The 22,732-nt window shown below is 45.6% G+C and overlaps 1 protein-coding gene and 1 long non-coding RNA gene across 2 annotated transcripts; one reads left to right on the forward strand and one right to left on the reverse strand.

Annotated features, from left to right (window-relative positions):
• Nucleotides 1–164: 164 nt before the first annotated feature.
• LOC118320494 lies at nucleotides 165–7,400 on the reverse strand. Its single transcript, XR_004796332.2, has 3 exons — nucleotides 7,265–7,400; nucleotides 3,989–4,111; nucleotides 165–281 (listed from the first exon to the last, which is right to left on the reverse strand). It is a non-coding gene; the product is annotated as an uncharacterized LOC118320494 (long non-coding RNA).
• Nucleotides 7,214–22,628, forward strand: dcbld2 (discoidin, CUB and LCCL domain containing 2). Its single transcript, XM_035651336.2, has 15 exons — nucleotides 7,214–7,563; nucleotides 10,054–10,278; nucleotides 10,892–11,029; nucleotides 13,455–13,506; nucleotides 13,586–13,658; nucleotides 15,853–15,986; nucleotides 16,333–16,373; nucleotides 16,531–16,740; nucleotides 17,813–17,937; nucleotides 18,458–18,599; nucleotides 18,693–18,848; nucleotides 18,937–19,030; nucleotides 19,113–19,162; nucleotides 19,256–19,390; nucleotides 20,263–22,628. Exons 1-15 carry the CDS (start codon nucleotides 7,461–7,463, stop codon nucleotides 20,673–20,675), a joined length of 2,091 nt encoding a protein of 696 aa, XP_035507229.2. The 5' UTR covers nucleotides 7,214–7,460; the 3' UTR covers nucleotides 20,676–22,628.
• Nucleotides 22,629–22,732: the final 104 nt, after the last annotated feature.

A 22,732-nucleotide genomic window follows, 5' to 3' on the forward strand; every position in this document is an offset into this window, starting at 1 on the left:
TGAGTCAGGGGATTCATTTTCCCCCTTAGCTGTAAAAAGGGTTAGTCTCGCGCTGTCTGCCAGAGAGATGAAACCCTTTATTGTATGTTTGAATAATAAATGAATTTGGCCTGGAAAAGTTTACATGACGTGCTCGTGCAGAATGAAAAAGAAAATACACAGCACCTGGACCAGGAATGTGTCCAGACGGGCCAAGAAGGGATCCTGTGCGGTCGGAGATACCCTGTCCGCGCGGCCCAGGTCCAAGAGACACCAAGGCTGGATCCTGCAAAAACGCTTTTCTAGACAGAAAGAAAAAGATTGTCTGTTAGTTTTCGAAGCTATGAGTGAGGAAGAGAGAGAGACGAATGGACAGAGCAGAGGCGCTGAAACATCGACAACGTTCTCGATACTGGATGATAATGTGAACGCAGATTGTTTTAATCTTTAAAACCAGTGCAGATCCACAGGGGCTGCATCTTTCAACACATGCTTCATCTGATTTCATTTAGATTAGTAGGAGAAAGGCCATTGTCATGTGATCCTGACCACCAGTGCGTTTTGTGAACGTCACCACTCCACTTGCATGTGTTTGGCCTGTAAAGTTTATGGAAGATGATCTAGAGATCTCTCCTCACCTTTATCTTCCACATCCAATTTTATTTTCTTGTTTAAGAACATTTACTGAAAGTAAATTGTGATGCAGCATAAACTTATCATATAAATAAACATGTGCAGGTTAAACTTATACAAGATGTGTGATGTGAATAAGTCCAACTGGAGCCTGGAATAGATGCAGGGGGGATGGAGATAACTGAATTATGTCAAAATGGCAATTAAACATAGTCTAGTAAAAATGATTATATAATCACTAAAGCTAATTCAAAAAGGGAAAAAAGATGCCTGGCCAATTCAGTGATTCTATTAATGGATCTGACAGTCTTTGATTGAACTGAAGTCTCATGAATCTAAACATAGAGAGTGTGTTTTACTGTAATTGTGAACTGACACAGAGGTACAAACAACTCAGCTACAGACTGGAATCTGAAAACATCAGATTGTCGTGTTAAGGTCTCGCTGAAGCAATTCAACCACAAAATCCTCCCATCTAAATGTACAGTATGACCTGATAACCACCTCCTTTGGTTCATGATTTTATGATCCACACAAAACCTGAATGTAGTTGAATCCGAATTGACCAAAGACTGTAACCCTGTCGCCAAGATTAAAAATGCTTTTTTCGGCACAACCTGCCTTACTCATTGTCTGCATTTTGGGATGGAGGGTGGGCATACAGTTGCTTTTTTGTGTGCATGTATTTGTGTAAGCACATAATGTTGAATGAGCTCCTTGTCCAGTTATTAATGTGTAATCCCAGTCAGGATGGGATCCTCGTCGAGGCATAATGACACCCATCATTTACATTCACCCCTGGGTTTAAGAGGGAACTGTGGCTTTCTGATTATTTAGAAAACTACAGCAGATCCTCCAGGTTAAAAGACAACAATCTGGGCACCGGTGGGTCTGATTGCCGCCGAGGGTCCGTCTTCCATGAACTAAAGTCCGTTTGTGTGAGGAGGTGGGTTGGAAGCTGACACATGTACGTGTTGCGTGTCGACTGTCCCACCGACGGGCGCCGTGGTGTGAACAGACACTCCGGTTAATGGTTCCACAGCAGCGGACCACCAGCCATGATCTCCCACTAGTCAACGGGAAGGATGCTGAAACTGCATCATCAAGTCACAAGTGTTTATTTGACGGAAGAGAAAACCGGCAGCAAGAGAAACCGCACTTCCTTCCACACTTGTAGAACCACAGACAACCACAGACCCTCAGACAATGTTCCCCTGCCCAACATTTATGGTGATGGATGGAGGACGACACATTACTCACAAGCGCTCGCGTATACACTCGGACACGTACACACAAACAAAGGTGCACATGCGTGGAAAGAAAAACTTTGAGTCACTCTCTGTCACAGACACACACACACGCAAGCACGCACGCACGCACGCACGCACGCGCACACAGAGCTCCTGTTGTATGATGATTAAGTTGCTCATAAATCCAAGAGGGGGAAATAATCAAATGTGCATATTGTGGTAACTTCTGATCAAAATAACAATCGGATCTGGAAGAACTCACACTGTAGAAAAACACACACACACACACACACACACACACACACACACACACATATTTAGGCCTATATATATATTTCTATTCTTGGCTGGAGCAGATGTTACAAAACCCAATTTCTCCCATGGATCAATAAAGTATTTCTGATTCTGATGACTTCCAAGGACATAACATTGACTACCACAGGACAGAAAATCTCTCCATACACACATGCATATTTATTACAGTATAGTTAATATTTAAGTCAGATCCATTTCCTGTGAGGAATAACTCAAAAATCAATCACAAACACACACAACTACCCTCCGCCCAAATCACACAAATTCAAAACACACACAACCTGCAACATTTTTCCTAAAAATCAAACCAGGCAACATCTCTGTCTACGACGTCGACCCGTTAACCAATCTCTTAGAATTAACTTGACACAATGACACAAATATATACATCTGCAGGATGCTTCACCTCGAGGACGTTACCAGACTGATGCATGTGACAGGTAACTCATAAGAGACGACTGTCTTCTTGTATTCGTCTAAATCCAGATATCCAGACTCTCACTCGGGACTGGTGGTTATCGTGCACATGTTTTTGAAACACATCTCTGGTGAGACAGCTGCAAGCTAAACGAGATGCTGTTCAAGCAAGGAGAGGGCAAATGATGATCTACATGCTGGTTAATTTGCACTTGTCTGAACCCTATACTGACTCCTGGTGGAGAAATTAATTAGTGCACCGATTTCAGTCCCAGGAACACTGTCACTTTTAAAAAGAACGCCTATGAAGAAGCTTCTAGGAGACAGAGAGAGACAAAGGAGAACATGTGTGACAGAAGCCGGGCAGAGTCCCACATAGTTTAATTAATTGTATGTCTTGTGTTTTCAATTAATAAAAGAGTTACCGGTAAGTGGTTGCGGCTGGATGTCCCGTCGCGTTGGGCCTCACGATGGGGGCCAGTGGCAAACGACCTTGCCACCCTGGGTCACCCAACACACGGGTAGAACCACAGCCGCTCACCGGTAACTCTTCAATTGATGGAAAACACCTCCAGCCTCACAAACACGTTGAATTAATACATAGAGTCCATACATGTTTCCTATCACTTTACTGTGTGGAAAATGTTGCAGGTCCACACCGTGCAGCCTTGAGGCCACTCATTTGGATTCGACCAACATGAAGGTCCAGTGTAACCAAGCGGGAGTCCCGTCTTCAGAGCAACCCTCCGGTCGGAGTCACCGTGGAAACGCTTGACCCCCGTGGTCACTGTCAGGACCTTGGTTGAATTCTTTGAAGTCTTCCTACAGCTGAGTGTGTTAGAATACCAATCAGGTTCCCCCCTGCATCTGTTGACCTTCTCGAGCGGCCCGGTCAAGAACGGCTGCGCGCTGAGGCCTCGGACGTTTGCAAAGTCATTCCATTAATTTCCCACAACAGCGACAACAGATCAATGTCAGTCGCAGCCTTGTGATTTTTGCTCTCTGACTTGTGTCCTTCAAAGACTGGGAGGAAGATTTTTAAACTCTGGCATTGGTAAGGATTTTTAATTTTTTTATTATTTTTTTTTTGCAGGGAAGTGTGGTTGTACTGTTTCTGTTCCTCCTTTCGTTCCCGAGCTGGTTGTCGTCCACACCTGGAGCTGCAGGTAGAGACACGACCGTGTCGACTAATCTCTCACTAACTGTCTTTTCTTTTTTCCCCCTCGAACATCCGTGCCAAGTAATCATCTGACACAGGAAACGAAAGGTTCCACTGTCACTCAACTTACTGTCTCTTATCAAATCCCCCCCCCCCCACACCCCCCACAAACACACACAGGTCACACAATATGAAACAAAGTTATTAAAGGTCCAACTGGCCGGCTGTTACCAACCTGCGATGATACTCTCTGACCACCGAGGGGCCCAGTCCCATTTCTGTGGTGGTTGAGTCTGGTCCATCTTTCTCACACACTGCAGTTCTCCAGCAGGGGTCCTCACCGTATCAGTTTACCTGTCTTTATGATAACAGCTGGTTAAGAATATTATTTTTTAATAGTTTAATAGTTTTTTTTGTCATTCTCATGAAAGTAACCTGCTCAAAAATCACCAGAGTAGCTCCAAGATACAAGAGCATTAGAAATAATTCATGTGTGGATGTTGTTTGTTTACAATAGTAGATCTTTGACATAAGACCTTCACTTCCAGCAAAATAAATCACTCACTGCAAAGTCTCAAGGCAACGTCCGATCGATACAAAGACAAGGAAGGGAAACATTGAGAGTTGAGATTTCCCCCCAAGTTTTATATATATAAATATATATAAAATGATGAAGATGATACAGAGATGATACAAGATGTATGAAGAAGTTGTCTAAATTGTCATATTAAAAGTTGGTTCAACACTTCCAGCTTTACATATGGTATGGTACAGGTCAAAAAACATGACATTGACATGGTTTCATCACCTTGGTACTTGATGAATTTTAATAATCTTTTGAGAATTACAAATAAACATGATTTCGAACATGTCACAGAAGAAAAAAGGAACTGCTTCTATTTGTGACTCCGTCTGTTAAACATGGTTAAATACAGTCGATACAATCCGAAAAAAACAGGGTTTTTTTCCCCCATAAAATCCACTTTTATGTAATTTTTCCTGCCCCCTCGTTTAGGGAGGACCAAAAAAAATAAAATAAGAACCATGTCTCAGTATGATATAGACCAGTAAACTATACTTTAACCATAACCACAGCTATAAAGATAGATAAACCAATATATCAATTAAGATCAAATAAATGTACACATCTCTAGAAATGTCAGCAAAATCTGAGTTTGGATTTATGGCAGAGCTGATGCATTGAATTGCAAAAGACAGTGGCCACTGTGTGCATTTACTCTTGTGTAGGCCATATAGCATATAGAATGTGAAATATATTGCTAATTGGTGTAATAACAGTATTTTAAAATTCTGTCAAAGGAATGTATTCTTCTTAGATAAGAAAACAAGAAACACCAACATTTGAAGGGGGGAAAAAGTAGTTTTGCAGTTAACACAAACAGCAGCAACAACAACAAAAAAGCCACTACCACCAAAATTTGTGTCTTAAAAATGATATTTAGAAATACAATTTCTTCTGCTGGGATGAATTAGACTTCAAAGCTGCATATATCTACGTTGGACTTTCAGGGCAATGGAGCCCCAACTGAGTGTCCCATCTTGATAAGCCTGGCCACTTTGAAGATATTGGAAATTCCCCTTGTGCAATTGTGTCATAGAAATACAAAGTGAAAGAGGGAGGCGCAGGGGTGAGTACGGGGGAGAATATAGAAAGTGGACGATGTCAGCATCAGTGACTCCCTGGCTGCTTCATGAAACATCACACCTTCAGACACCCTCATGGACGTCTGCCTACAGTCTGCACACAGATATGTAGAAACACAGTCTCTCACACACACACACACCGACACACCGACACACACACACACACACACACACACACACACACACTGGGCCATCCATCCAGAACAGACAAAAAAAAACAACAACCTTTGAATCATTCGACATATTACTCACAGGCTACAGGCTAAAAACTGTGTTTGTTGCTACGTGTTACTATTGGTTACTCTTGGCAGTTGCATTACGTCCAAGCTCTTCGCCAAGTCAGGGTGTATCGAAGAACAATATTAAGTGGATATCTTCACGCTGCATTGGCCGCTGTGAAATGTTCCAGGGCCGAAGAGCTAATATGAGTATGACGAGTGCCCTGCACACGGTCATTAATCAGCCAGAATCAACGTAGTCATGTGCAGTCTCACCGTCATACATCCGATATTGCGCTCTGATTTGGAGGCGACAACACACACAGGCATGTCTCGACATGTCATGTTTGATTCTTCCTCTACTTTCTTCACCGGGGTGATAATGGGTACAGTGACAGATAAGAATTGACGGTTGTACTTGTCCCACACTGTTCCGTAGGCTCGGCAACACTAAAATATTATCATAAAGCTATGTGTGCATTAATAAGAGAATTGAGGAAGACGTTAAAAGTAACTTCCTAATTGAATAACTTACTTTTTAAAGAATTCAGTCGTTGTTAAAAATAACTCAGGTACTTGGTGTAACTAGTAACTCTAACTAATTACCAACTTTTAAGAACTTGTCCAACGCTGTATATGTATGATAGCAAACTGAACTTTGTTGGGGTTGGCCAGCTGACTTAATCTGTGTTAATAACATGAAATAAAATAAACTGCATTTGTAGGCAGAGTACAGTCATGAAGCAACATTTCCCTTCTGCCGTCATCCTCATCAACAAGGCCCGAGACCCTCACCGACACCTCCCTTCCTTCCCCATGGACATTACACGTTATATTAACATAATCCACCACACTCACATTTAACCATCTGTGACCCCAATATTTATTGTAAATTTATTGTTAACAGTGTGAATTTTATTTCATTTTATCTTCTTTTATTCTATTCTATATTCATTTTTCATATTCTGTGTCTATATGTTGACTGCTACATGCACCTTAATAACACAGACAACAAAAAAATCCTCGTATGTCACCTGTTAGATACCTGTCAATAAAACTGATACTGATTCTGATTAGAAAATAGACATTTTAAGCCCCTCTACAAAACCAGGGCAACAAAAAATAAAATTATGGGCACTTTGGGCATCTTGTGGGGCATCTTGGAAGCATTTAGGGGGGATCATGGGATGATCATGGGGGTATCTTGGGGTATTTTGGGGGGCATCCTGGGGGGATCATGGGGTGGTCATGGGATGATCATGGGGGTATCTTGGGGGCATTTAGGGGGGGATCATGGGATGATCATGGGGGTATCTTGGGGGCATTTAGGGGGGGATCATGGGATGATCATGGGGGTATCTTGGGGGTATCTTGGGGGTATCTTGGGGGCATCCTGGGCCCCCGGTGCACTTGCCACCTTTGCCCAGTCAGTGATCCAGATATTTTTTTGGTTGGTAAATCTGGGATCATTCAGACCACTTGGGGGACTCGGGTCTCCCAGATCCAGATCGGGAAGAGGAGGAGGAGGAGGAGCAGGAGGAGGAGCCTCGGTTGGAGGAAGTAGCTCCACAGATTGTGTGTGTGTGTGTGTGTACTGTATGTGTGTGTGTGTAGGGAGCTGTAGTTACCTCCGCGGAGAGAGTGTCGCTAACCACTGGACTGTAAAGGGAGAAGTAAACGCAGATCATCGGGGGGAGGAAACTCATCCTCGAGAAGTTGAAGATATACATTTCTTTCTGGATTTCCTCCCCTCCTCGGTCCCTCGGTTGAAGGCGGTGCAGCCGGTCCCGACGCGAGCAGTATGCATTCGGACTGCAGGCTGCTATGGGCAGAGCGGTAATGGTGGGCAGGGGACCGCCAGGGGCCCGGACCCTCGTCCTGTCGATGCTCCTCGTTCTCACCGCGGAGAGCTGTCGAGCGCAGCAAGGTTGGTTCGCTTCGCTGCACTGACACAAACCCGGCGGGTGGGGGTAGGGGTCGAGGGGGGGGGGGGGGGGGCACCGAGCGAGCGAGCGAGCGACCACCGCGGGACAACACGCGGCCATGCTGCTCCCAAAACGCGGAAGGTCTTCGAAGGTGTTCGCTTGTGGAGGGGAGGCTGTGAATGCACATTGTACTGCCATTGTAACGTAAAGCTACCGAACGCGGCCGTCACGGTGGACGCCGCCCGCCGCCCGCCGCCGCCCGTCACGGCGTCTCTTTCCGGGTGTAGTTGAACCAGGGGAACCGGTTCTGAAACGGCTGATTAATAGAGGAGCTAGCCGCTCCGTACGCGACTCGGCTCCTTCGCCGAATTGACGCGTAGCTTCTCCTCGACCTGCGGACGGTGTGAACTCTCGGCGTTTGCCCGTCGTTCGCGTGCTCTGGTACGCGACGCGTCGTTAAATCGCGGGTTTTCCCAACGGACTCTGGCTCTTCTCCAGTCGCCCGTGGCGCGCGACCACGGAGCCTGTGGCCTTGTCGTCGTCACAGGTGGCCCGGAACCGTCGTCGTGTGATCTCGGTGCACTTACCATGCAGCGATTTACACAATGTTGTTCCACAGAAGAGAACCACCAATATGTTGTAGGTTTTTTATTGGGGGGGGGGGGGGCAGACGGAAGCCTCAGGTGGCCGGGATGGGGGGTAGGGGAAGCGGGGGGTCTGACTGCAAACACGTGGACACAGTTTGTCATAACTCTACATTACAAAAACAGCACTTCATTTGACTTGACTCAGGGTGGAAGTCAACTCAAATGAAGTGCTGTGTCTTGTGTTGTTGGTGAGCGTGAGGTGTGAAACTGCAGCAGGCAGTTGTTCAGGAACATGTGTGAGTCCCACTGAGGGAGGGGGGATGAGGGGAGGAGGGGGGGAGGCACTCCTTTGTTTTTGTCCTGTTCATCTGGACAGTGTCCACTGAGGGGGCTCTTACATAACTCCAGGGCCAACAGAACATCCACTTAGCACCGTGAAGCGTGACTGTTGAGTGTTATCTCCGAGCCATGGGCCCACAACACCAATACACACACACACACACACACACACCAACGCACGCACACACACACACACACCAACGCACGCACACACACACACACACCAACACGCACACACACACATACACTAACACACCAACACACACACGCACACACACACCAACACACACACCAACAGGCACACACACACACACAATCATAAACACACACACACACACACACACACACACACACTCACACACACACACCAACAGGCGCACACACACACACACACACACACCAACAGGCACACACACACACACACAATCATAAACACACCGACAGGCACACACGCACCAACACAGACACACGCACGCACACACACAATCATAAACACACACGTCTCTGCTCTCCTGACAGCTTGGAGCTCAGCATACACACAATATCGAAACCTCTTAAAAAAACTCTGAGGTCCTAATTCTGTCGTAAAAGCTGAATTTAAGAGTCGTTAAATTGTCTTTAAATTTTAATTTTGCGCCCCCTCAACGGCTAGAAGCAAATAAAATCAGATAACCCGCTTCTTAAATTTTTTGTTTTAATGTTTTGGTCAGATTCAGTTGATGTTTCCGCGCTGCACGGCCAAAAGATTTGATTGGCTATAAAAACCCAAAGCCAGCCTAATGCTCGCCCACTCTGCCGAATTATTGCACAACATTAATTTGGCAGATGCTTTTATGCGAAGCGGATTCCGTCAGATTTACTCCGCGTTCGCACACGACGTGGGGTTCAGTGTCTTGCTCAAGGACACCGTCAACATTGTGGACGGGAGTCACGCCGTCAACCCCACGACTGAAGCCACAGATATCTGACACAACACTTAAAGGCCAATTCTACAACTACATTAACACTCATCTGATGCTCGGACTGGCTGAAATAAACCTACACAAAAAACCCAAACACATAAAGCCTTAAAACACAAAAGTGAAGTTTGATTGGGGCCGCAACTAACAGTTTATATTCCTTATGGATCGGCGGTCATTTTCCCAATGAAGCCATTAATCCCGAATCTAGCTGACGTCATCAAGTGCCCTGTTTTGTTTGAGCAACGGTCCAAAACCCAGAGATATTCGCTGAACAACAATATGAATAAATAAAAAGCAGCAAGCCCATATTGGACGAGAAGATGCAGCATTTGTGTCCAAAAAAGATTACGTCATCATGAATAAATTATAGAATTACCTGGTGATGATAATCTGGTGATCTTTGCAGCTCCAGTCGAGATTTCTTAACGTGTCCAAAATGAAACTAAGGTCACCAATGTTAAATTTAAAGTTGTAAATGAACGCGTACAAGCACATACTGCATGCATGTAAACTCTCAGGTAGGCCACGATGTGCATTTTAAAAAGGTTTGTTCATCCCGCCTCCAGTTCTTTTCTGAAACCCGTGTGTTTGTGTTGCCCGGCAGGTGACGGCTGTGGTCCCAGTGTGCTCGGCCCCAGCAGTGGGACTCTGTCCTCTCTGGGTTACCCCAGGACATACCCCAACAACACGGTGTGTGAGTGGGAGATCAGCGTCCCGCCCGGCAACAGGATCCACTTTCGCGTCGCCCAGCTGGACATAGAAAACGGGGACTGCCAGGTCAACTACCTCAGCCTCTACAACGGCATTGGACCCGAGAGGAGGGAGATCGGTGAGACCTGGACTTTTACAAAACGAATAAAAACATTTTATTCGGTGTCATCAGTCATCTCTTTAAACGTGATGTATATCAATATCTCCGATACTTGCTTAATAAAATCAGGTTGTGTAGGACAAGCGGAGAACATATCAACTTGTGCTGCAATAACCTGGTTAAATATTCTGGGAAGTGATTGGATGGTAACCGCATTTCATTCTGAGAATATGTGGACATGTGGGTGGGTCATTTCCATTTTCTCGAGTGAGCCCTTTTTAAAGACTCTGGACTTCAAACTACTCTCCGGTCGTATCTGCAGCCTGTAAAGTGCCGTAAAGAATCCACCGAATCTTTTTTTTGTTTAAGTCTTAAATGCTTTCTCTTGTCCGTCACAGTCAGTAATATTAGTTCCACAATTTTTTTCCTGTCAGGAAATCACGTTGTGTGGCGCAACACTGTGTTGCAGTCCGCACTATTTTTGTTTTGTTTTCAATTTTTTCACTACACAAAGATTCGTTATATTATCCAATGCAATGATTTGCTAAATCGGTACGTTTGCTGTTCTGTGCGTTAAACTAAACGGGCTTATGTGTAACTCACCAGACCCTTTTATCGCCCGTGTCAACAGGGAAGTACTGCGGCTTGGGTCTGAAGGGGGTCAATCTGAACGAGTCCACTGGCAACCAGGTCACTGTCCGGTTCATGAGTGGGACCCATCACACTGGGCATGGATTCCACCTGTCCTACTCCACCACTGAACACGCAGGTAACAAGCTCTCGGCCTACTCGCCTGTCTGCCGCTGTTTCGTTCGTGGATTCCCAGCCTGTTGAAGTCACCTCAGTGTCGAGTCTGGTTCCGTTTCGGGTTTTGGTCCAGGGTGTAAAAGATGCCTCGGAGGTGGTGCGTGGGTAATTTGATGGTCCTGGAAATACTCGTGCACAGATGTGTAATGGGGGTTTTCTCTCTCTGAATGTATGGAAAGTAATCGCTGTTGTTTGTGTGAAAAAAAACGTGCGCCTCGTGTTAACTTTGAAGGGCATCAGTAACAGCTTCGTCTGTAGGTCCGTCGCTGTGCAGCTTTGGATTTTCAGAAGGCTCGTTCTCCCTGTGTGAGAGACAGATTTTTACCCGGTATCATTTTCCAAGTTGAAACTTGAATTAAGGAATTATGGAAATTGGAGCTAACACTCATCTCTCTACCGTGTTGGTCATATAGCAACTGTCTTGGACCATCAATTGTTGCACAAACTTTCATGCCAACCTGTGAAATAGTCAGATTATAGGTAGATAATTCAGATTAAAGTTATGCACCAACCGGCTCACCAGGTGTGTGATAATCCCGGACTTTCTAGGAGAAAAGGAATAAAGTGGACAGTGAATGTGAGGAGGCAACATTTTTTCAAACACGACCAACATCAATTTTTTTTTCTTTTCGGATTAATCAGCGAAATGGTCCAAAAGTGGTAAAAGATGGCCATTATAATAATTTCCCCCGAGGGCAAGATGATTTCATCTGATCAACACCAGAATCCAAAGAGGTTTTAATCTACAAACGTATAAACCAGACAAAAGGCAGATTCATGTTTTGATTAATGGTTTTAGCACTCATTTGTTAATGCGCATACTTAATGCAGACTTTCACCAGCTGCTTCTGCAGCCAAGTAACACACATGCAAAATACCTCCGGGGACATTCGCATAAATAACCCAGGGGTTTATGTCAGATCAGCTTTGATTAAAAAAATGCACATGACAGGTCAATAATTGATGGCATAGATGTAATTCAATATAAAATGAACACCCACCTCAAGCTGTACATGTGGCAGTCCAACCCCCCCCCCCCCCCCCCCCCCCCCCCGGCAGAAAAAAATTGGCGTATTGTCTCTTTAGTAACGATGTTGTTGATAATTGCTGCGATTTCTGTTTTTTGAAGCGTGCGCTTCGTTGGGTGGAAAAACTTCCGCGACTTCAGATAAACGGTTAATTGAAGCCACACGAAGAAGGAAGGCGGTGAAATGTGCACGTGGAAAATAATCCTGCCCTGCGGTCACCTCGGTGAGACTGAATCACACCGGGCGGCGAACGGGTTAGTCAGTGAGTCCGTGTCCTTTTTCCACCAGAGTGCCGATTCAAGAGTTTCTTCATGGTAATGTAACTGGTGGGCGATCGGTTGGTACAGCTGAGTTAATCCGTCGCCGTGCTGGCCGGGGGGGGGGGGTATTTGTCAGTTTGACTCACAGGTTGGTTTTCCAGATATATGGTGGGTTTAATGTGGTCATGAGTCACAGAGAGTGACCACCAGCGGCAGCCCACACCATCCTGTTGCACCAATGTGCCGTGCCACATCACTGACACACTCATGTCATCAGGGGTTCCTGACACGCATTTATGCACATTGTTATGCAGGACGACCTCGATGTGTCTGGAGTTGTGACGACTAACAATTCACTGGAACAATCTGTTCAGAAACACACAGATCCTCCATACCAAATGGCTGAAATGTTTGAAGATTTATCAAAAATTGTTGCTTGTATCTGTAATACTAATTGATTAATCGCCTTGTCGTCCCAGGTCTAGAAAATATTTGGGTCTGAAAGCATCACTTGTTCAGTCAATAGGTTAATTGAGAGAAATTTTGAATATCAACGAATCGTTTCGCAGATCAAAACTGTCCAACATATTCATTGCTTCCCTCCTCTAAAAAAAATTCTGCTATATAACAGGATGTATTTGGACTGTTTTAAGGGCTGCAATAGCAATTATTGAATGAATGAATCCGTCGATTGTTTTGGTCCATAAAATGTCATAAAATGGTGAAAAATGTCGATCGTGTTTCCCCAAACCCCGAGATGATGTTTTGTTTTGTCCACACACCAAAAATATTCAGTTGACTGTCATAGAGGAGCAAAGAGACCAGAAAATATTCACATTTAAGAAGCTGAAATCATATAACTTTGACTTTTTTTCTTCTTAATAAAAACTACTTTAACAGTGATCAATTTAGTAATCGATTACTAAACGATTCATCGGTTAACTGTTGCGGCTCTAACTGTTTTGGATATTTAGAAAATGTCCCCTTAAGTTAGTTCATCGCCATTCCTGACGGTTGTTATCGTACTTGAGAGAGAAACAGGAAGAAAGAGTGTTAGTGCAGAGAAAGCAGTTCTGACATTGTTTGTTTGTCTTCTCAGATCTAATCACCTGCCAGGACAAGGGAGCTGATTTCCCCCAGGCGGAGTTCAGGTAAATAAAGTTTGCTTTGCGCGGGTATTTGTGCAGCGGTCAAGCTGTCGGATATTTACACTGTGCGATCTCTTTTTAGTAAATACTGCCCTGCCGGCTGCCTGACATCTGCCCAGGAGATTTCTGGAACTATACCAAACGGATACAGAGAGGTGAGTGTGTACAGTATGTACATGTACACGAACTGCAGGTGTTTTCTTTTCTTTCATCTCCAGCATCATGTTTCCGGGCGAGTCATGGCGCCTAGTGGTCTGCTGCGCGCGCCCCCCCCCCCCAAACCAACACATCATCACTGTTTGCTAAATCATACTTTCACAACCTTTGCTTTATTATTTGTCTCATCCATGGCAATGCTCTAAGTTTACATATCTTTCAGTTTGATTCAGTAAGGGCCTTCTTTTTCATGTCTTGTGTAACCCCCCCCATGGTATGCAAGTCCTGGGCTGATGACCTCACAGCACCCCCGCTGTGCGTGAGGTCATGGGTGCAGAGTCTCTGGCTGATGACCTCATGTTCAGAGCTTGAGGTTTCTTTGTGAAGGGAGGGAGGCAGGGGAGGGAGGGGGTGTTTCTGGCTGGTGGGAGGACAGGGAGGGGTGTTCGGGGTCTGCTTCAGGGAGTGAGGCGCCCCACAGGAACAGAGGAGGGGCAGGGTCAGCGGGTGAAAGGGAGGTGAGATAATAGTTTGGCTGAAAATAATAACCCCTTTAATCCAGTCCAGCTGGAAGAGGGCGCAGAGCTCTCTGTGTGTGTGTGTGTGTGTGTGTGTGTGTGTGTGTGTGTGTGTGTGTGTGTGTGTGTGTGTGTGTGTGTGTGTGTGTGTGTGTGTGTGTGTGTGTGTGTGTGTGTGTGTGTGTGTGTGTGTGTGTGTGTGTGTGTGTGTGTGTGTGTGTGTGTGTGTGTGTGTACATTTTTAGAGGCAAAAAGCTGGAGAGTGAGTCTGCGTGATGGTGGAGAGAACCTTTGTTTACACAACACATGGCTGGGTTTTTTTTGTGTATGTAGGCATTTGATTCATTAATGCTTGTATGTGTGTGTGTCACTAGACTGTATTATTATTGTGATACAGTGTTCTGCATTCTTGAATGTGTACCACACAGGGATCAGCTGCCCCACCCACACCAGACTCTGCAGCTCGCTTTCTCGCTCTCTAAATTTACTGTGATCCATATGCTGGTTTGATATTTCCTCATGCAACTTATCATATGTCTTGTGTGTGTGTGTGTGTGTGTGTGTGTCAATGTGGTTTCCTCAGTTGGAGGCAGGGTGCGGCGGTTTGGAGCAGGGCTTTGTGTTTGTGTTAGTGGTTTGGTATGACCCGCTTTAGGATGTGGTGTGTGTGTTTTCTGGGGAAGTTTAAGAGTCACAGGACAAGTGTTGATTGCTTGTGGCAGCATTTGACTGCTGCGTGTGCGCGTGTGCGTGTGTGTGAATACATTATGTGTACATTGGCTTGTCACCCTCTGGGTCACTGGAGTTTTCCCACAATCTTGGCGGCTGCAAATTCCAGTGTGGCCCTTTTCCAGTAATAAAATTCCACCTCACTCGAGCAGCTGTTCATGGGAAGGAGCTTGTGGCCAGAGAGGAAGGATTCAGGTTTTTTGTCCCTTTTTTCCCCCCGTGATGTGGCAGCAGGTTTGGACAGGAATGCAGCCGGCAGTGAATCATTACCGTTGCCACTCGCTGTTTTCTCTCTGCAGAGAAGTGACTTCATGCTGACTCACCGGCCTTTATCTGGCCTCAGTCTGAAGGTTAAGAGCCGACGAGTGCGGCCCGTTCATGGCACAGTACCATTTCACTCGAGGACAGATTCAGTCAGCTTTGGGCAACAGTCAGTTGTCCAGACAAGCAGTGAACCAGTGTCCGGGGGCAGTCATCATGCCTCCAGCTCATAGTTACCGTTCAGAGATCCCTTCCCAATATGCTCCCAATGTGTAAGCGATGGGAGACAAATCTTTCAGGAAAACCCTAGAACTTTCGGTTTGGATTGTAATAAATATTTTTAACCAAATAAGGTCTCAAAATCTAAAGTAGTACTCTTCAGAAAAGGTAGAGGTGGGCGATTTGTACGCAATATCAATATATCTTTTAAAGTCCACTCGGAAAAGTAATTTAGAAACTGTTCATGAATTCATTTCATAGATACTGAATGGGGAGTTTTACAGATTTAAAAAAATAGATTGATCAGTGCTCTCTGGTGGAAAAACGATGCTATTCGCGCCGTTTAAAACCTGAAACCTATTTTGGCCTTTCCGGACTGCAGTTCTTCTGTCACTTCTGATATTGTTGTTCATATTTTAATATGAACTCTGTGTGATCTGGGGTTCCTCTGCTTTTCGTTCTGCAGTCCTCTCCTCTGTGTGTGGCAGCCGTCCATGCGGGTGTGGTGTCCAACGCGGTGGGAGGGAGGATCAGTGTGGTCAGCAGCAAAGGCATCCCTCATTACGAGGGCACACTGGCCAACAACGTCACTTCCACTGGGTAAGAACTTCAAGCTACAACCGTATAAAGTATTGAACCATATGGACCTTGTATGTTGCCGGAAAAAAAATAGCAGAATGTGAATCTGATTCTTCATCAAACAACACAAAACGGGTCAAATTGCGTTACGTTGCAAAGATTAACAACACACAAAAACTTTGAGGGAGTCAAAATATTGTTTTTTCTTTGATCAACAATAAATAATAAACCGCCTGCACGGTTTGTAACTTGTACTAATTTGCATGTGCGATTTGCTCAAGCGTGCGTACGACTAACTTAAACCTCCCAGGCTCTGTTGAAAAACGTTTCGACCTCTGATCCTCTAATCCTACACTTCTCTCCCCAGAGGAACTTTGTCAAACAGCCTCTTCACATTCAGGACCAATGGTGAGTTTTTCCATAAAGCGCCGTTATGAAGAATAATAACTGTACTGGAGTCCTGTAAAATGTTCACACCCTGACTTCCGCGTCTTGGCCATGAGCAGGGATCCGACATCCAGTTTATACTGTTTCACTATCGCGTTCATGGCCGCTGTGTTCGCAGGCTGCTACGGGACGCTGGGATTGGAGTCGGGTGGCGTTGCAGACACTCAGCTCTCTGCGTCGTCTGCGTGGGAGTGGAACTTTGGTCGGCACCGTGAGTGGGCGCCGTCAGGGGCGCGCCTTAAAAAGGCGGGGCCGCCCTGGGTGCCAGCTCAGAGCGACCAGCAGCAGTGGCTGCAGGTTGACTTCAAGAGGGAGAAGAGGATCACAGGTACATTACTACACGCGCGCGATCACAAATATACCTTCATAATTATACATAATAATGCGAAAATACAAAAAAATACATACACCCTAACTGATATTATTCCACACTTCGACCAGGAATAAAGTTGTCTAGGATAAGTTTCCCTCAGGTCTTATCACACTCGTCAATTTTTAGTATTGGTAAAAGAAAAATTCGGTTTGATTGAGAAGTTGGAGAAAAGAGAGGATCTGTGTTGAATGTTTTTAGCCCACGGCTGTAGAACTGCTCTGTGTCAGTTGATCCACCACTTTGGTCCAGACTGAAATGTCTCAACAACTAACAGATGGGTTGCTGTGAATTTTTTGTACAAACATTCATAGTCTCCAGAGGAAAAATCCTCCCGACTTTGCCGTTCCCCTAATCTTCTCTCGTTTACTTAACAGGAAGCAGTAAATTGAGATTTTGGACACTTACTGGTCATTTCATCGCACAGTGGCAATTTTCTCTTGTGTGTAATATGACACATTACACTGTGGGATTGTCAGCAGAAAGTATGGACGCTACGTTTTTGTTCCATTTTGTGATATATTTTTTGGGGACTCTACACAGGGCATCAATTTATTAAATTAAAAATTCAGGATGTCTCATAAAAAATATCTTTTTTTTACCTGACTCCTAGACCTGGACAAAATGGCAGCACAAGATGGATGTCACAACATGTTGCGATTCCCTGATGAAACATTTTTCAAATGTGTTATTGAGGATGTCTTGTATGAAAGTAATTTCCTTCAAATAAAGGGGTTGACACTAAATGCAGTGCACTATACAGAAAATGGGGAGTACTAGCAAACCTCCACCGAGGCTAACGGTCCATCTCGCCATGTAAAAGAAAGTGGGGGGGGGGGGGGGGATCCTGGAACCACAGTTACAACTCCACAACATTTCCCGGAAATCAACTCTGTAGTTTCTGTGTATTCCCTCTGACAAACAAACAAACAGCAGTGAAACCATAACCTCCTTGGTGGAGGTAAATATCAGACACAGTGGAGTCAGCAGCTGCACGTCATCTCTTTGTTTCTGCCGTCTGTCCAACCAGGCATCACCACCACAGGCTCCACCCTGAGAGAGTATCAGTTCTATGTCTCATCGTACCGGGTCCTCTACAGTAACGATGCCCAGCAGTGGTACATCTACAGGGAAGCGAACTCCACACAAGACAAGGTAATACAATCACAAAATCAATATACCGCCCGCTGGCTCAACAATTACGTCATTGGCCTTTTAAATTAGTGCAAATGGACAAAAATGTCACTGTAAACGGCTGCAGGGGCCCCCACTCGGATTGGTTTCCATAGCAACTGCTGTTGACTAAGAGATGTTTGTGGCAGGAAATGAGAACAGCCAGTGGTTTGAGTTAAGTGCTGTGGTAGACAAGTCAAGGCGCTTGGGCATTAATAATGAATGGATATGGATCTGGTGGCCGGGTTGTTGGGCTGGAGCGGCTGTCTACAAGCCACTCGCTGCTGGGATTCTCACAGCCTCCTATTGTGTGTGTGGAGGAGAGTAGTTATGAGCTCGCCAAGTTGAAAAATAATCAGCTTATGGCTTATAGTGCATTTGTTCGCAGTCTTGAAACAAGAAATGCTCCGATACACTTTTTATTTCCCTTCCAACTAGTTTGAACATTTGGGTTTTAATCCCCGGCTCAACTGAAGACGGTGTGTTTCCAATTTCATGGCAGATTTTCCAAGGGAATATCAACTACCTACACGAGGTGAGGAACAACTTCATTCCTCCAATCGAGGCCCGGTTCGTGAGGATAAATCCCAGCGGATGGCACCAGAGGATCGCGCTGAAGGTGGAGCTGGTCGGCTGTCCTGCAGGTGAAAACGAGCTTGTCGAGGAGAAGATAAAAGAATATAATAATAATAGGAGAGTTAAATGTTAAACGTTTTTTCCTACTTCCTTTTGGACAGCGAGGCGGTGGACTGAGCCGAAGCCGGACCCGAGGATGTTGCTGCCGTCTCATCATTCTCCGCCGCCTGCCGGCACAAGGCGCCCCCCTCGCCTTGGCCAGACCACACGCACCCCGGACATAAGAAACACCACTATGCCTCCCCACACCAGCAAAGGTGCGTCAGAAGAAAAAAAAATTGGCTTCTTTGATCCCTAATACGGGCAGTTATCATGTGATGTTGATCGTGGTGTCTTTGCTCTCAGACAAGGCGCTCGCAGCAGTTCTGGTTCCGGTGTCGGTCATGGTTCTGACCGCTCTCGTCCTGACCGGGGTTTGTGCCTGGCACTGGAGGAACAGGTCAATATATTCTTAACACTATCATGTTGTAAAAATGATTGTTTTTGCCTTGATTACTTAATCCCCCCCCCCCCGTTGACAGGAAAAAGAGCTCTGAAGGAACGTATGATCTTCCTCACTGGGACCGTACAGGTATGTCATCGGTCTGCATCACAGGCTCTTCAGTGCCGCACGTGTATTTTCGCGAGTGTTCACTCTGTGCATGTCACTGTGCTCCTGCTGCAGACTGGTGGAAGAGCATGAAGCAGCTGCTGCCATCCAAAATGGTGGAGACGGACGATTCAGTTCGGTACAGCAGCAGCGAGGTGGGCCGGCTAACGGGAAGAGGGGCTGTGCCAAGGCTTCATGCGGAACCTGCAGGTAAACACTGACAATATATATACTGTACGTCACACTTTGTGTTTGAAGGGATGTTTTCGTTGTGTGTCTGCGCAGGGTTTTTCGAGAAGCCATTGAAGCAGTGTCCCAACAGTTTTATTCACATTCAGTGCCGGTCATTGAAATGCAACAAGTTCATTCCGTTGCATTCCTCGTAAAACATTGCACAACTTTAATGTTTGAATGTTGCGAAACCTCCTCGGCATCAGTTCCTTGAAAGGACATTATTAAACACCATCGACTGTTGTATACAGAACAGCGTGGAAATGAGGAAATGTCCCGCAACTGTTCTTGTTAGAAATGGTTTAGTCTTTGAGGTAAACACTAGCTTCATTGACCAAGACATTAGATGATTTAAAGATGCACAGTGGAGTTCTCTCACTAAACAAAGAACTAGTTTACGTTTAGTATTTCTTACAAAAACACATTGTGTGTGTATCTTTGAGCAACCCACCCTGACGTCACCCATTCGTTGGTAAACTGCTGTTTTAAAGCCGCGAGTTTGATTTTGGCCAGCGCCATCTTGGTTTTTTGAAACCAGAAATAACCTGATTTAGAGTAGTGGGGGTGGGTCCTGCAACATGCACCCATGGGTCTGTACTAGCTGTCAATCACACTCTATGGTATATTCTATTTTAAATGGGACCATCGTTTACTAAATGAACGCCGTGCTCCATTGAAGAAGACTGGAAACTAGCGATTGAGAAGTTGAGTCGTTTTCTTTGCAACCAGTGGAGCCTCTGCTGGTCATTTAAGAGAATACAGGGTTTCAGGCACTTCCTCATTGGCTTTACTTCACATCAGAATTAATATATCCCTGGCTATTAATGTACTATTTCATACTGTCTTTTCAGAATATGCCCAGCCGCTGGTGAGTGGCGTTACAACACTGGGCGCACGTTCGACTTTTAAACCAGACGAGGGGCCTGACCCGGGATACTCGGATCCCGACCTGTACGACGCCCCCATGTCACCGGACGTATACCACGCCTACGCAGAGCCCCTGCCAGCGTCGGGATCTGAATACGCCACACCTATCGTGGTCGATATGGGCTGCCACCCTTCGGGGGGCCCCTCTTTGAACCAGCCCGCCGCTGTGTGCGGCTTCATGGGTGCCGGGGCGACCTCCCTCCTCGGGCGGACAGACAGTGGCCAGTCGGGGAGGTCGGCGTACGACACGCCGAAGAACGCCACCGGACAGGTCACCGAGGATCTGACTTATCAGGTACCTCAGAGTTGCCCTCAGAAGCCGACGGGACAGAGCTGAAGAGTCGGGATGCACATGGCCTTAATCCGCCCCTCGCTGCTCCGCACAGCCCCGGGGGACAAAGACAAAAGAGGGCCGAGGAGCACGAGGAGGCGTGAACCTGTGAGCCCTGGAGCCCGGGCCCGAGTCTTGAATAAACACTACCTTTAGCTTTAGATTCATCTGGAGATGTCTGTATTGCCTAAATGTTTCTGCATGGCCACGATCTGCGTGTGTAGTGCCATTACAGTCCTATCACTGAAACCACAAAGATGAATGTGTTTGTGCCAGGCGCGAGAGTCGGGAGGAGGAAGCTGACTACTATTTGATAAAAGACTTTGTCCCTGTTCTGTGATTGTTAGTAGTTCCTGCATTCTGTGAAACTGTGATACCCACTATTACATTTCTATTCTGTTACATACTAAACCAGGTTCAAATGTAGTGGTTCTCTTTATGAATTAATTGCGAGTACCCCACGTTCAAGGTCAAATAATTCTTCCTCTCTAGAGAAACTCTGTTTTTTTTTTTCATGGTACGCTTTGTCTTACTTGGTTTAAGAGCATGACTTGAAATTGTGTATAGTTATAGTGATTCCATTAATGCAAAATCTGTTAAAACTCTAAAGTGATTTACTGATATTTATTTTATTTTTTTTTTATTTCACATCCTGCTGATGAGGAGAGACTTATTGAATACTACCCCACCACTACCCTCGCTGATTACAGATGGTCACACTGTCGTAGACACCTTACTGACAATAGATGTTTTCGCACATGAACTCTGGAAAATTGGGTTCCAGTCACTTCTTTCAAAGTTTGGCGATCGCATATGAAGAACGCAGCAGGAGATCGTGCGAGGGAAATTTCCGGAACAGTCAGGCGCCGGGGGGGGGGGGCGGAGTCTGTGTCGAGCGCTCATTCGCTCGCTGCCTATGGATATTTTCCCGCTGTCTTCTCATGTGGGCCCAGTCAGAAGGGGGGCCGGCAGGAGAAGTGCCATAAGATGTGCGGAGCAGTATTTGCGCTCTCACCTACACATTCAATAAAATGTCTGGACTTCAGTGCATGTCTGAAAGCAGCTAATGAGAGTCAGTAGTTTTTAGTTTTTTTTTTTTTAATAAGTCAGAGATGTTGTCAGTTAACACGAAGAGGCTGATCGGGAAAATGAACTCCCCAGAGAGGAAATACTTTTGTATTATTGGAGACCAAATGTTGCCTCTTCTGCGTTCATTCAACCAGATTCGACTTTGAACAATCACGCCATCCGTGCAATTGTTTGGCCAAATAAACGTTAAGGCAGTCTTAACCTAGGAAAAAACTACAACTTTGTGAAAGACCCGTTTAGAGGATGTTCTAGGGATTAAAAAAAACAAAAGGTACAGAGAGAAGAGGTGGCTGGGTAAATCTGTTACAACTGATCATGCATAGTTTCCTGTGTGTGTTTGTGTATTTGTGCATTATGCCGATCGTCTCATGGTGAAATGACTTGTTCCTTCTTTGTGATTATGTGCATCGACATCTGTACGTGTGGTTAAGCTGTTTCCATATTTCAGTCCTGCGTGTTTTTGTTTCATGGACCGCGCGTGTGTGATGATGATGATGATGATGATGATGTGGCGGCTTATAGCTGTTGTTGTAGCAGGATGTGTCGTGTCGTCGTCTGTAGCACCAGTAGACTGCATTCCTCTCCTGTCCACCTGTGGTACTGACCCGACCAAACACAACGTGGCAGGAGCGTAGACGGAGGGAACGCGGAACGAGCTGCTCCGTAACTTTACAGAACGACCGGACCTTCCCCACGAAGGGAGAGGTCGTCGTTCACGCAGCTCTGCCGCCCGTCGCGCTCTGATTACGCTCAGTAAGCGAGGCGGCCGATCGACCTGCAGAGTCTCGGTGCTCCCTGAGGGGACGTGTTCATGTGGCTCTCACTGATTGTATATAGAGAAATAAAGAGTTATTCAAAAGGAGAAAGAAATGTTTTTTTTATTTCAATCTTCAGCCGCTACCAGATGTGATTGAAAGGCAACAGCAGATTACATGTGATCACTGTCTGTTGGGTATCTGACAGGTTTACAATTA

The sequence above is a fragment of the Scophthalmus maximus genome, chromosome 14 (assembly GCF_022379125.1).
Source record: "Scophthalmus maximus strain ysfricsl-2021 chromosome 14, ASM2237912v1, whole genome shotgun sequence".
Classification (NCBI taxonomy): Eukaryota; Metazoa; Chordata; class Actinopteri; order Pleuronectiformes; family Scophthalmidae; genus Scophthalmus; species Scophthalmus maximus.

What these genes read in the sequence shown, in the direction of transcription:
- dcbld2 (XM_035651336.2), top strand. Translation starts at nt 7,461, where the DNA reads ATGGGCAGAGCGGTAATGGTGGGCAGGGGACCGCCAGGGGCCCGGACC. An exon ending in GCCTGGCACTGGAGGAACAG is followed by an intron (nt 19,031 to 19,112) that starts GTCAATATATTC and finishes CCCCGTTGACAG; the next exon opens with GAAAAAGAGCTCTGAAGGAA. An exon ending in GCTTCATGCGGAACCTGCAG is followed by an intron (nt 19,391 to 20,262) that starts GTAAACACTGAC and finishes CTGTCTTTTCAG; the next exon opens with AATATGCCCAGCCGCTGGTG.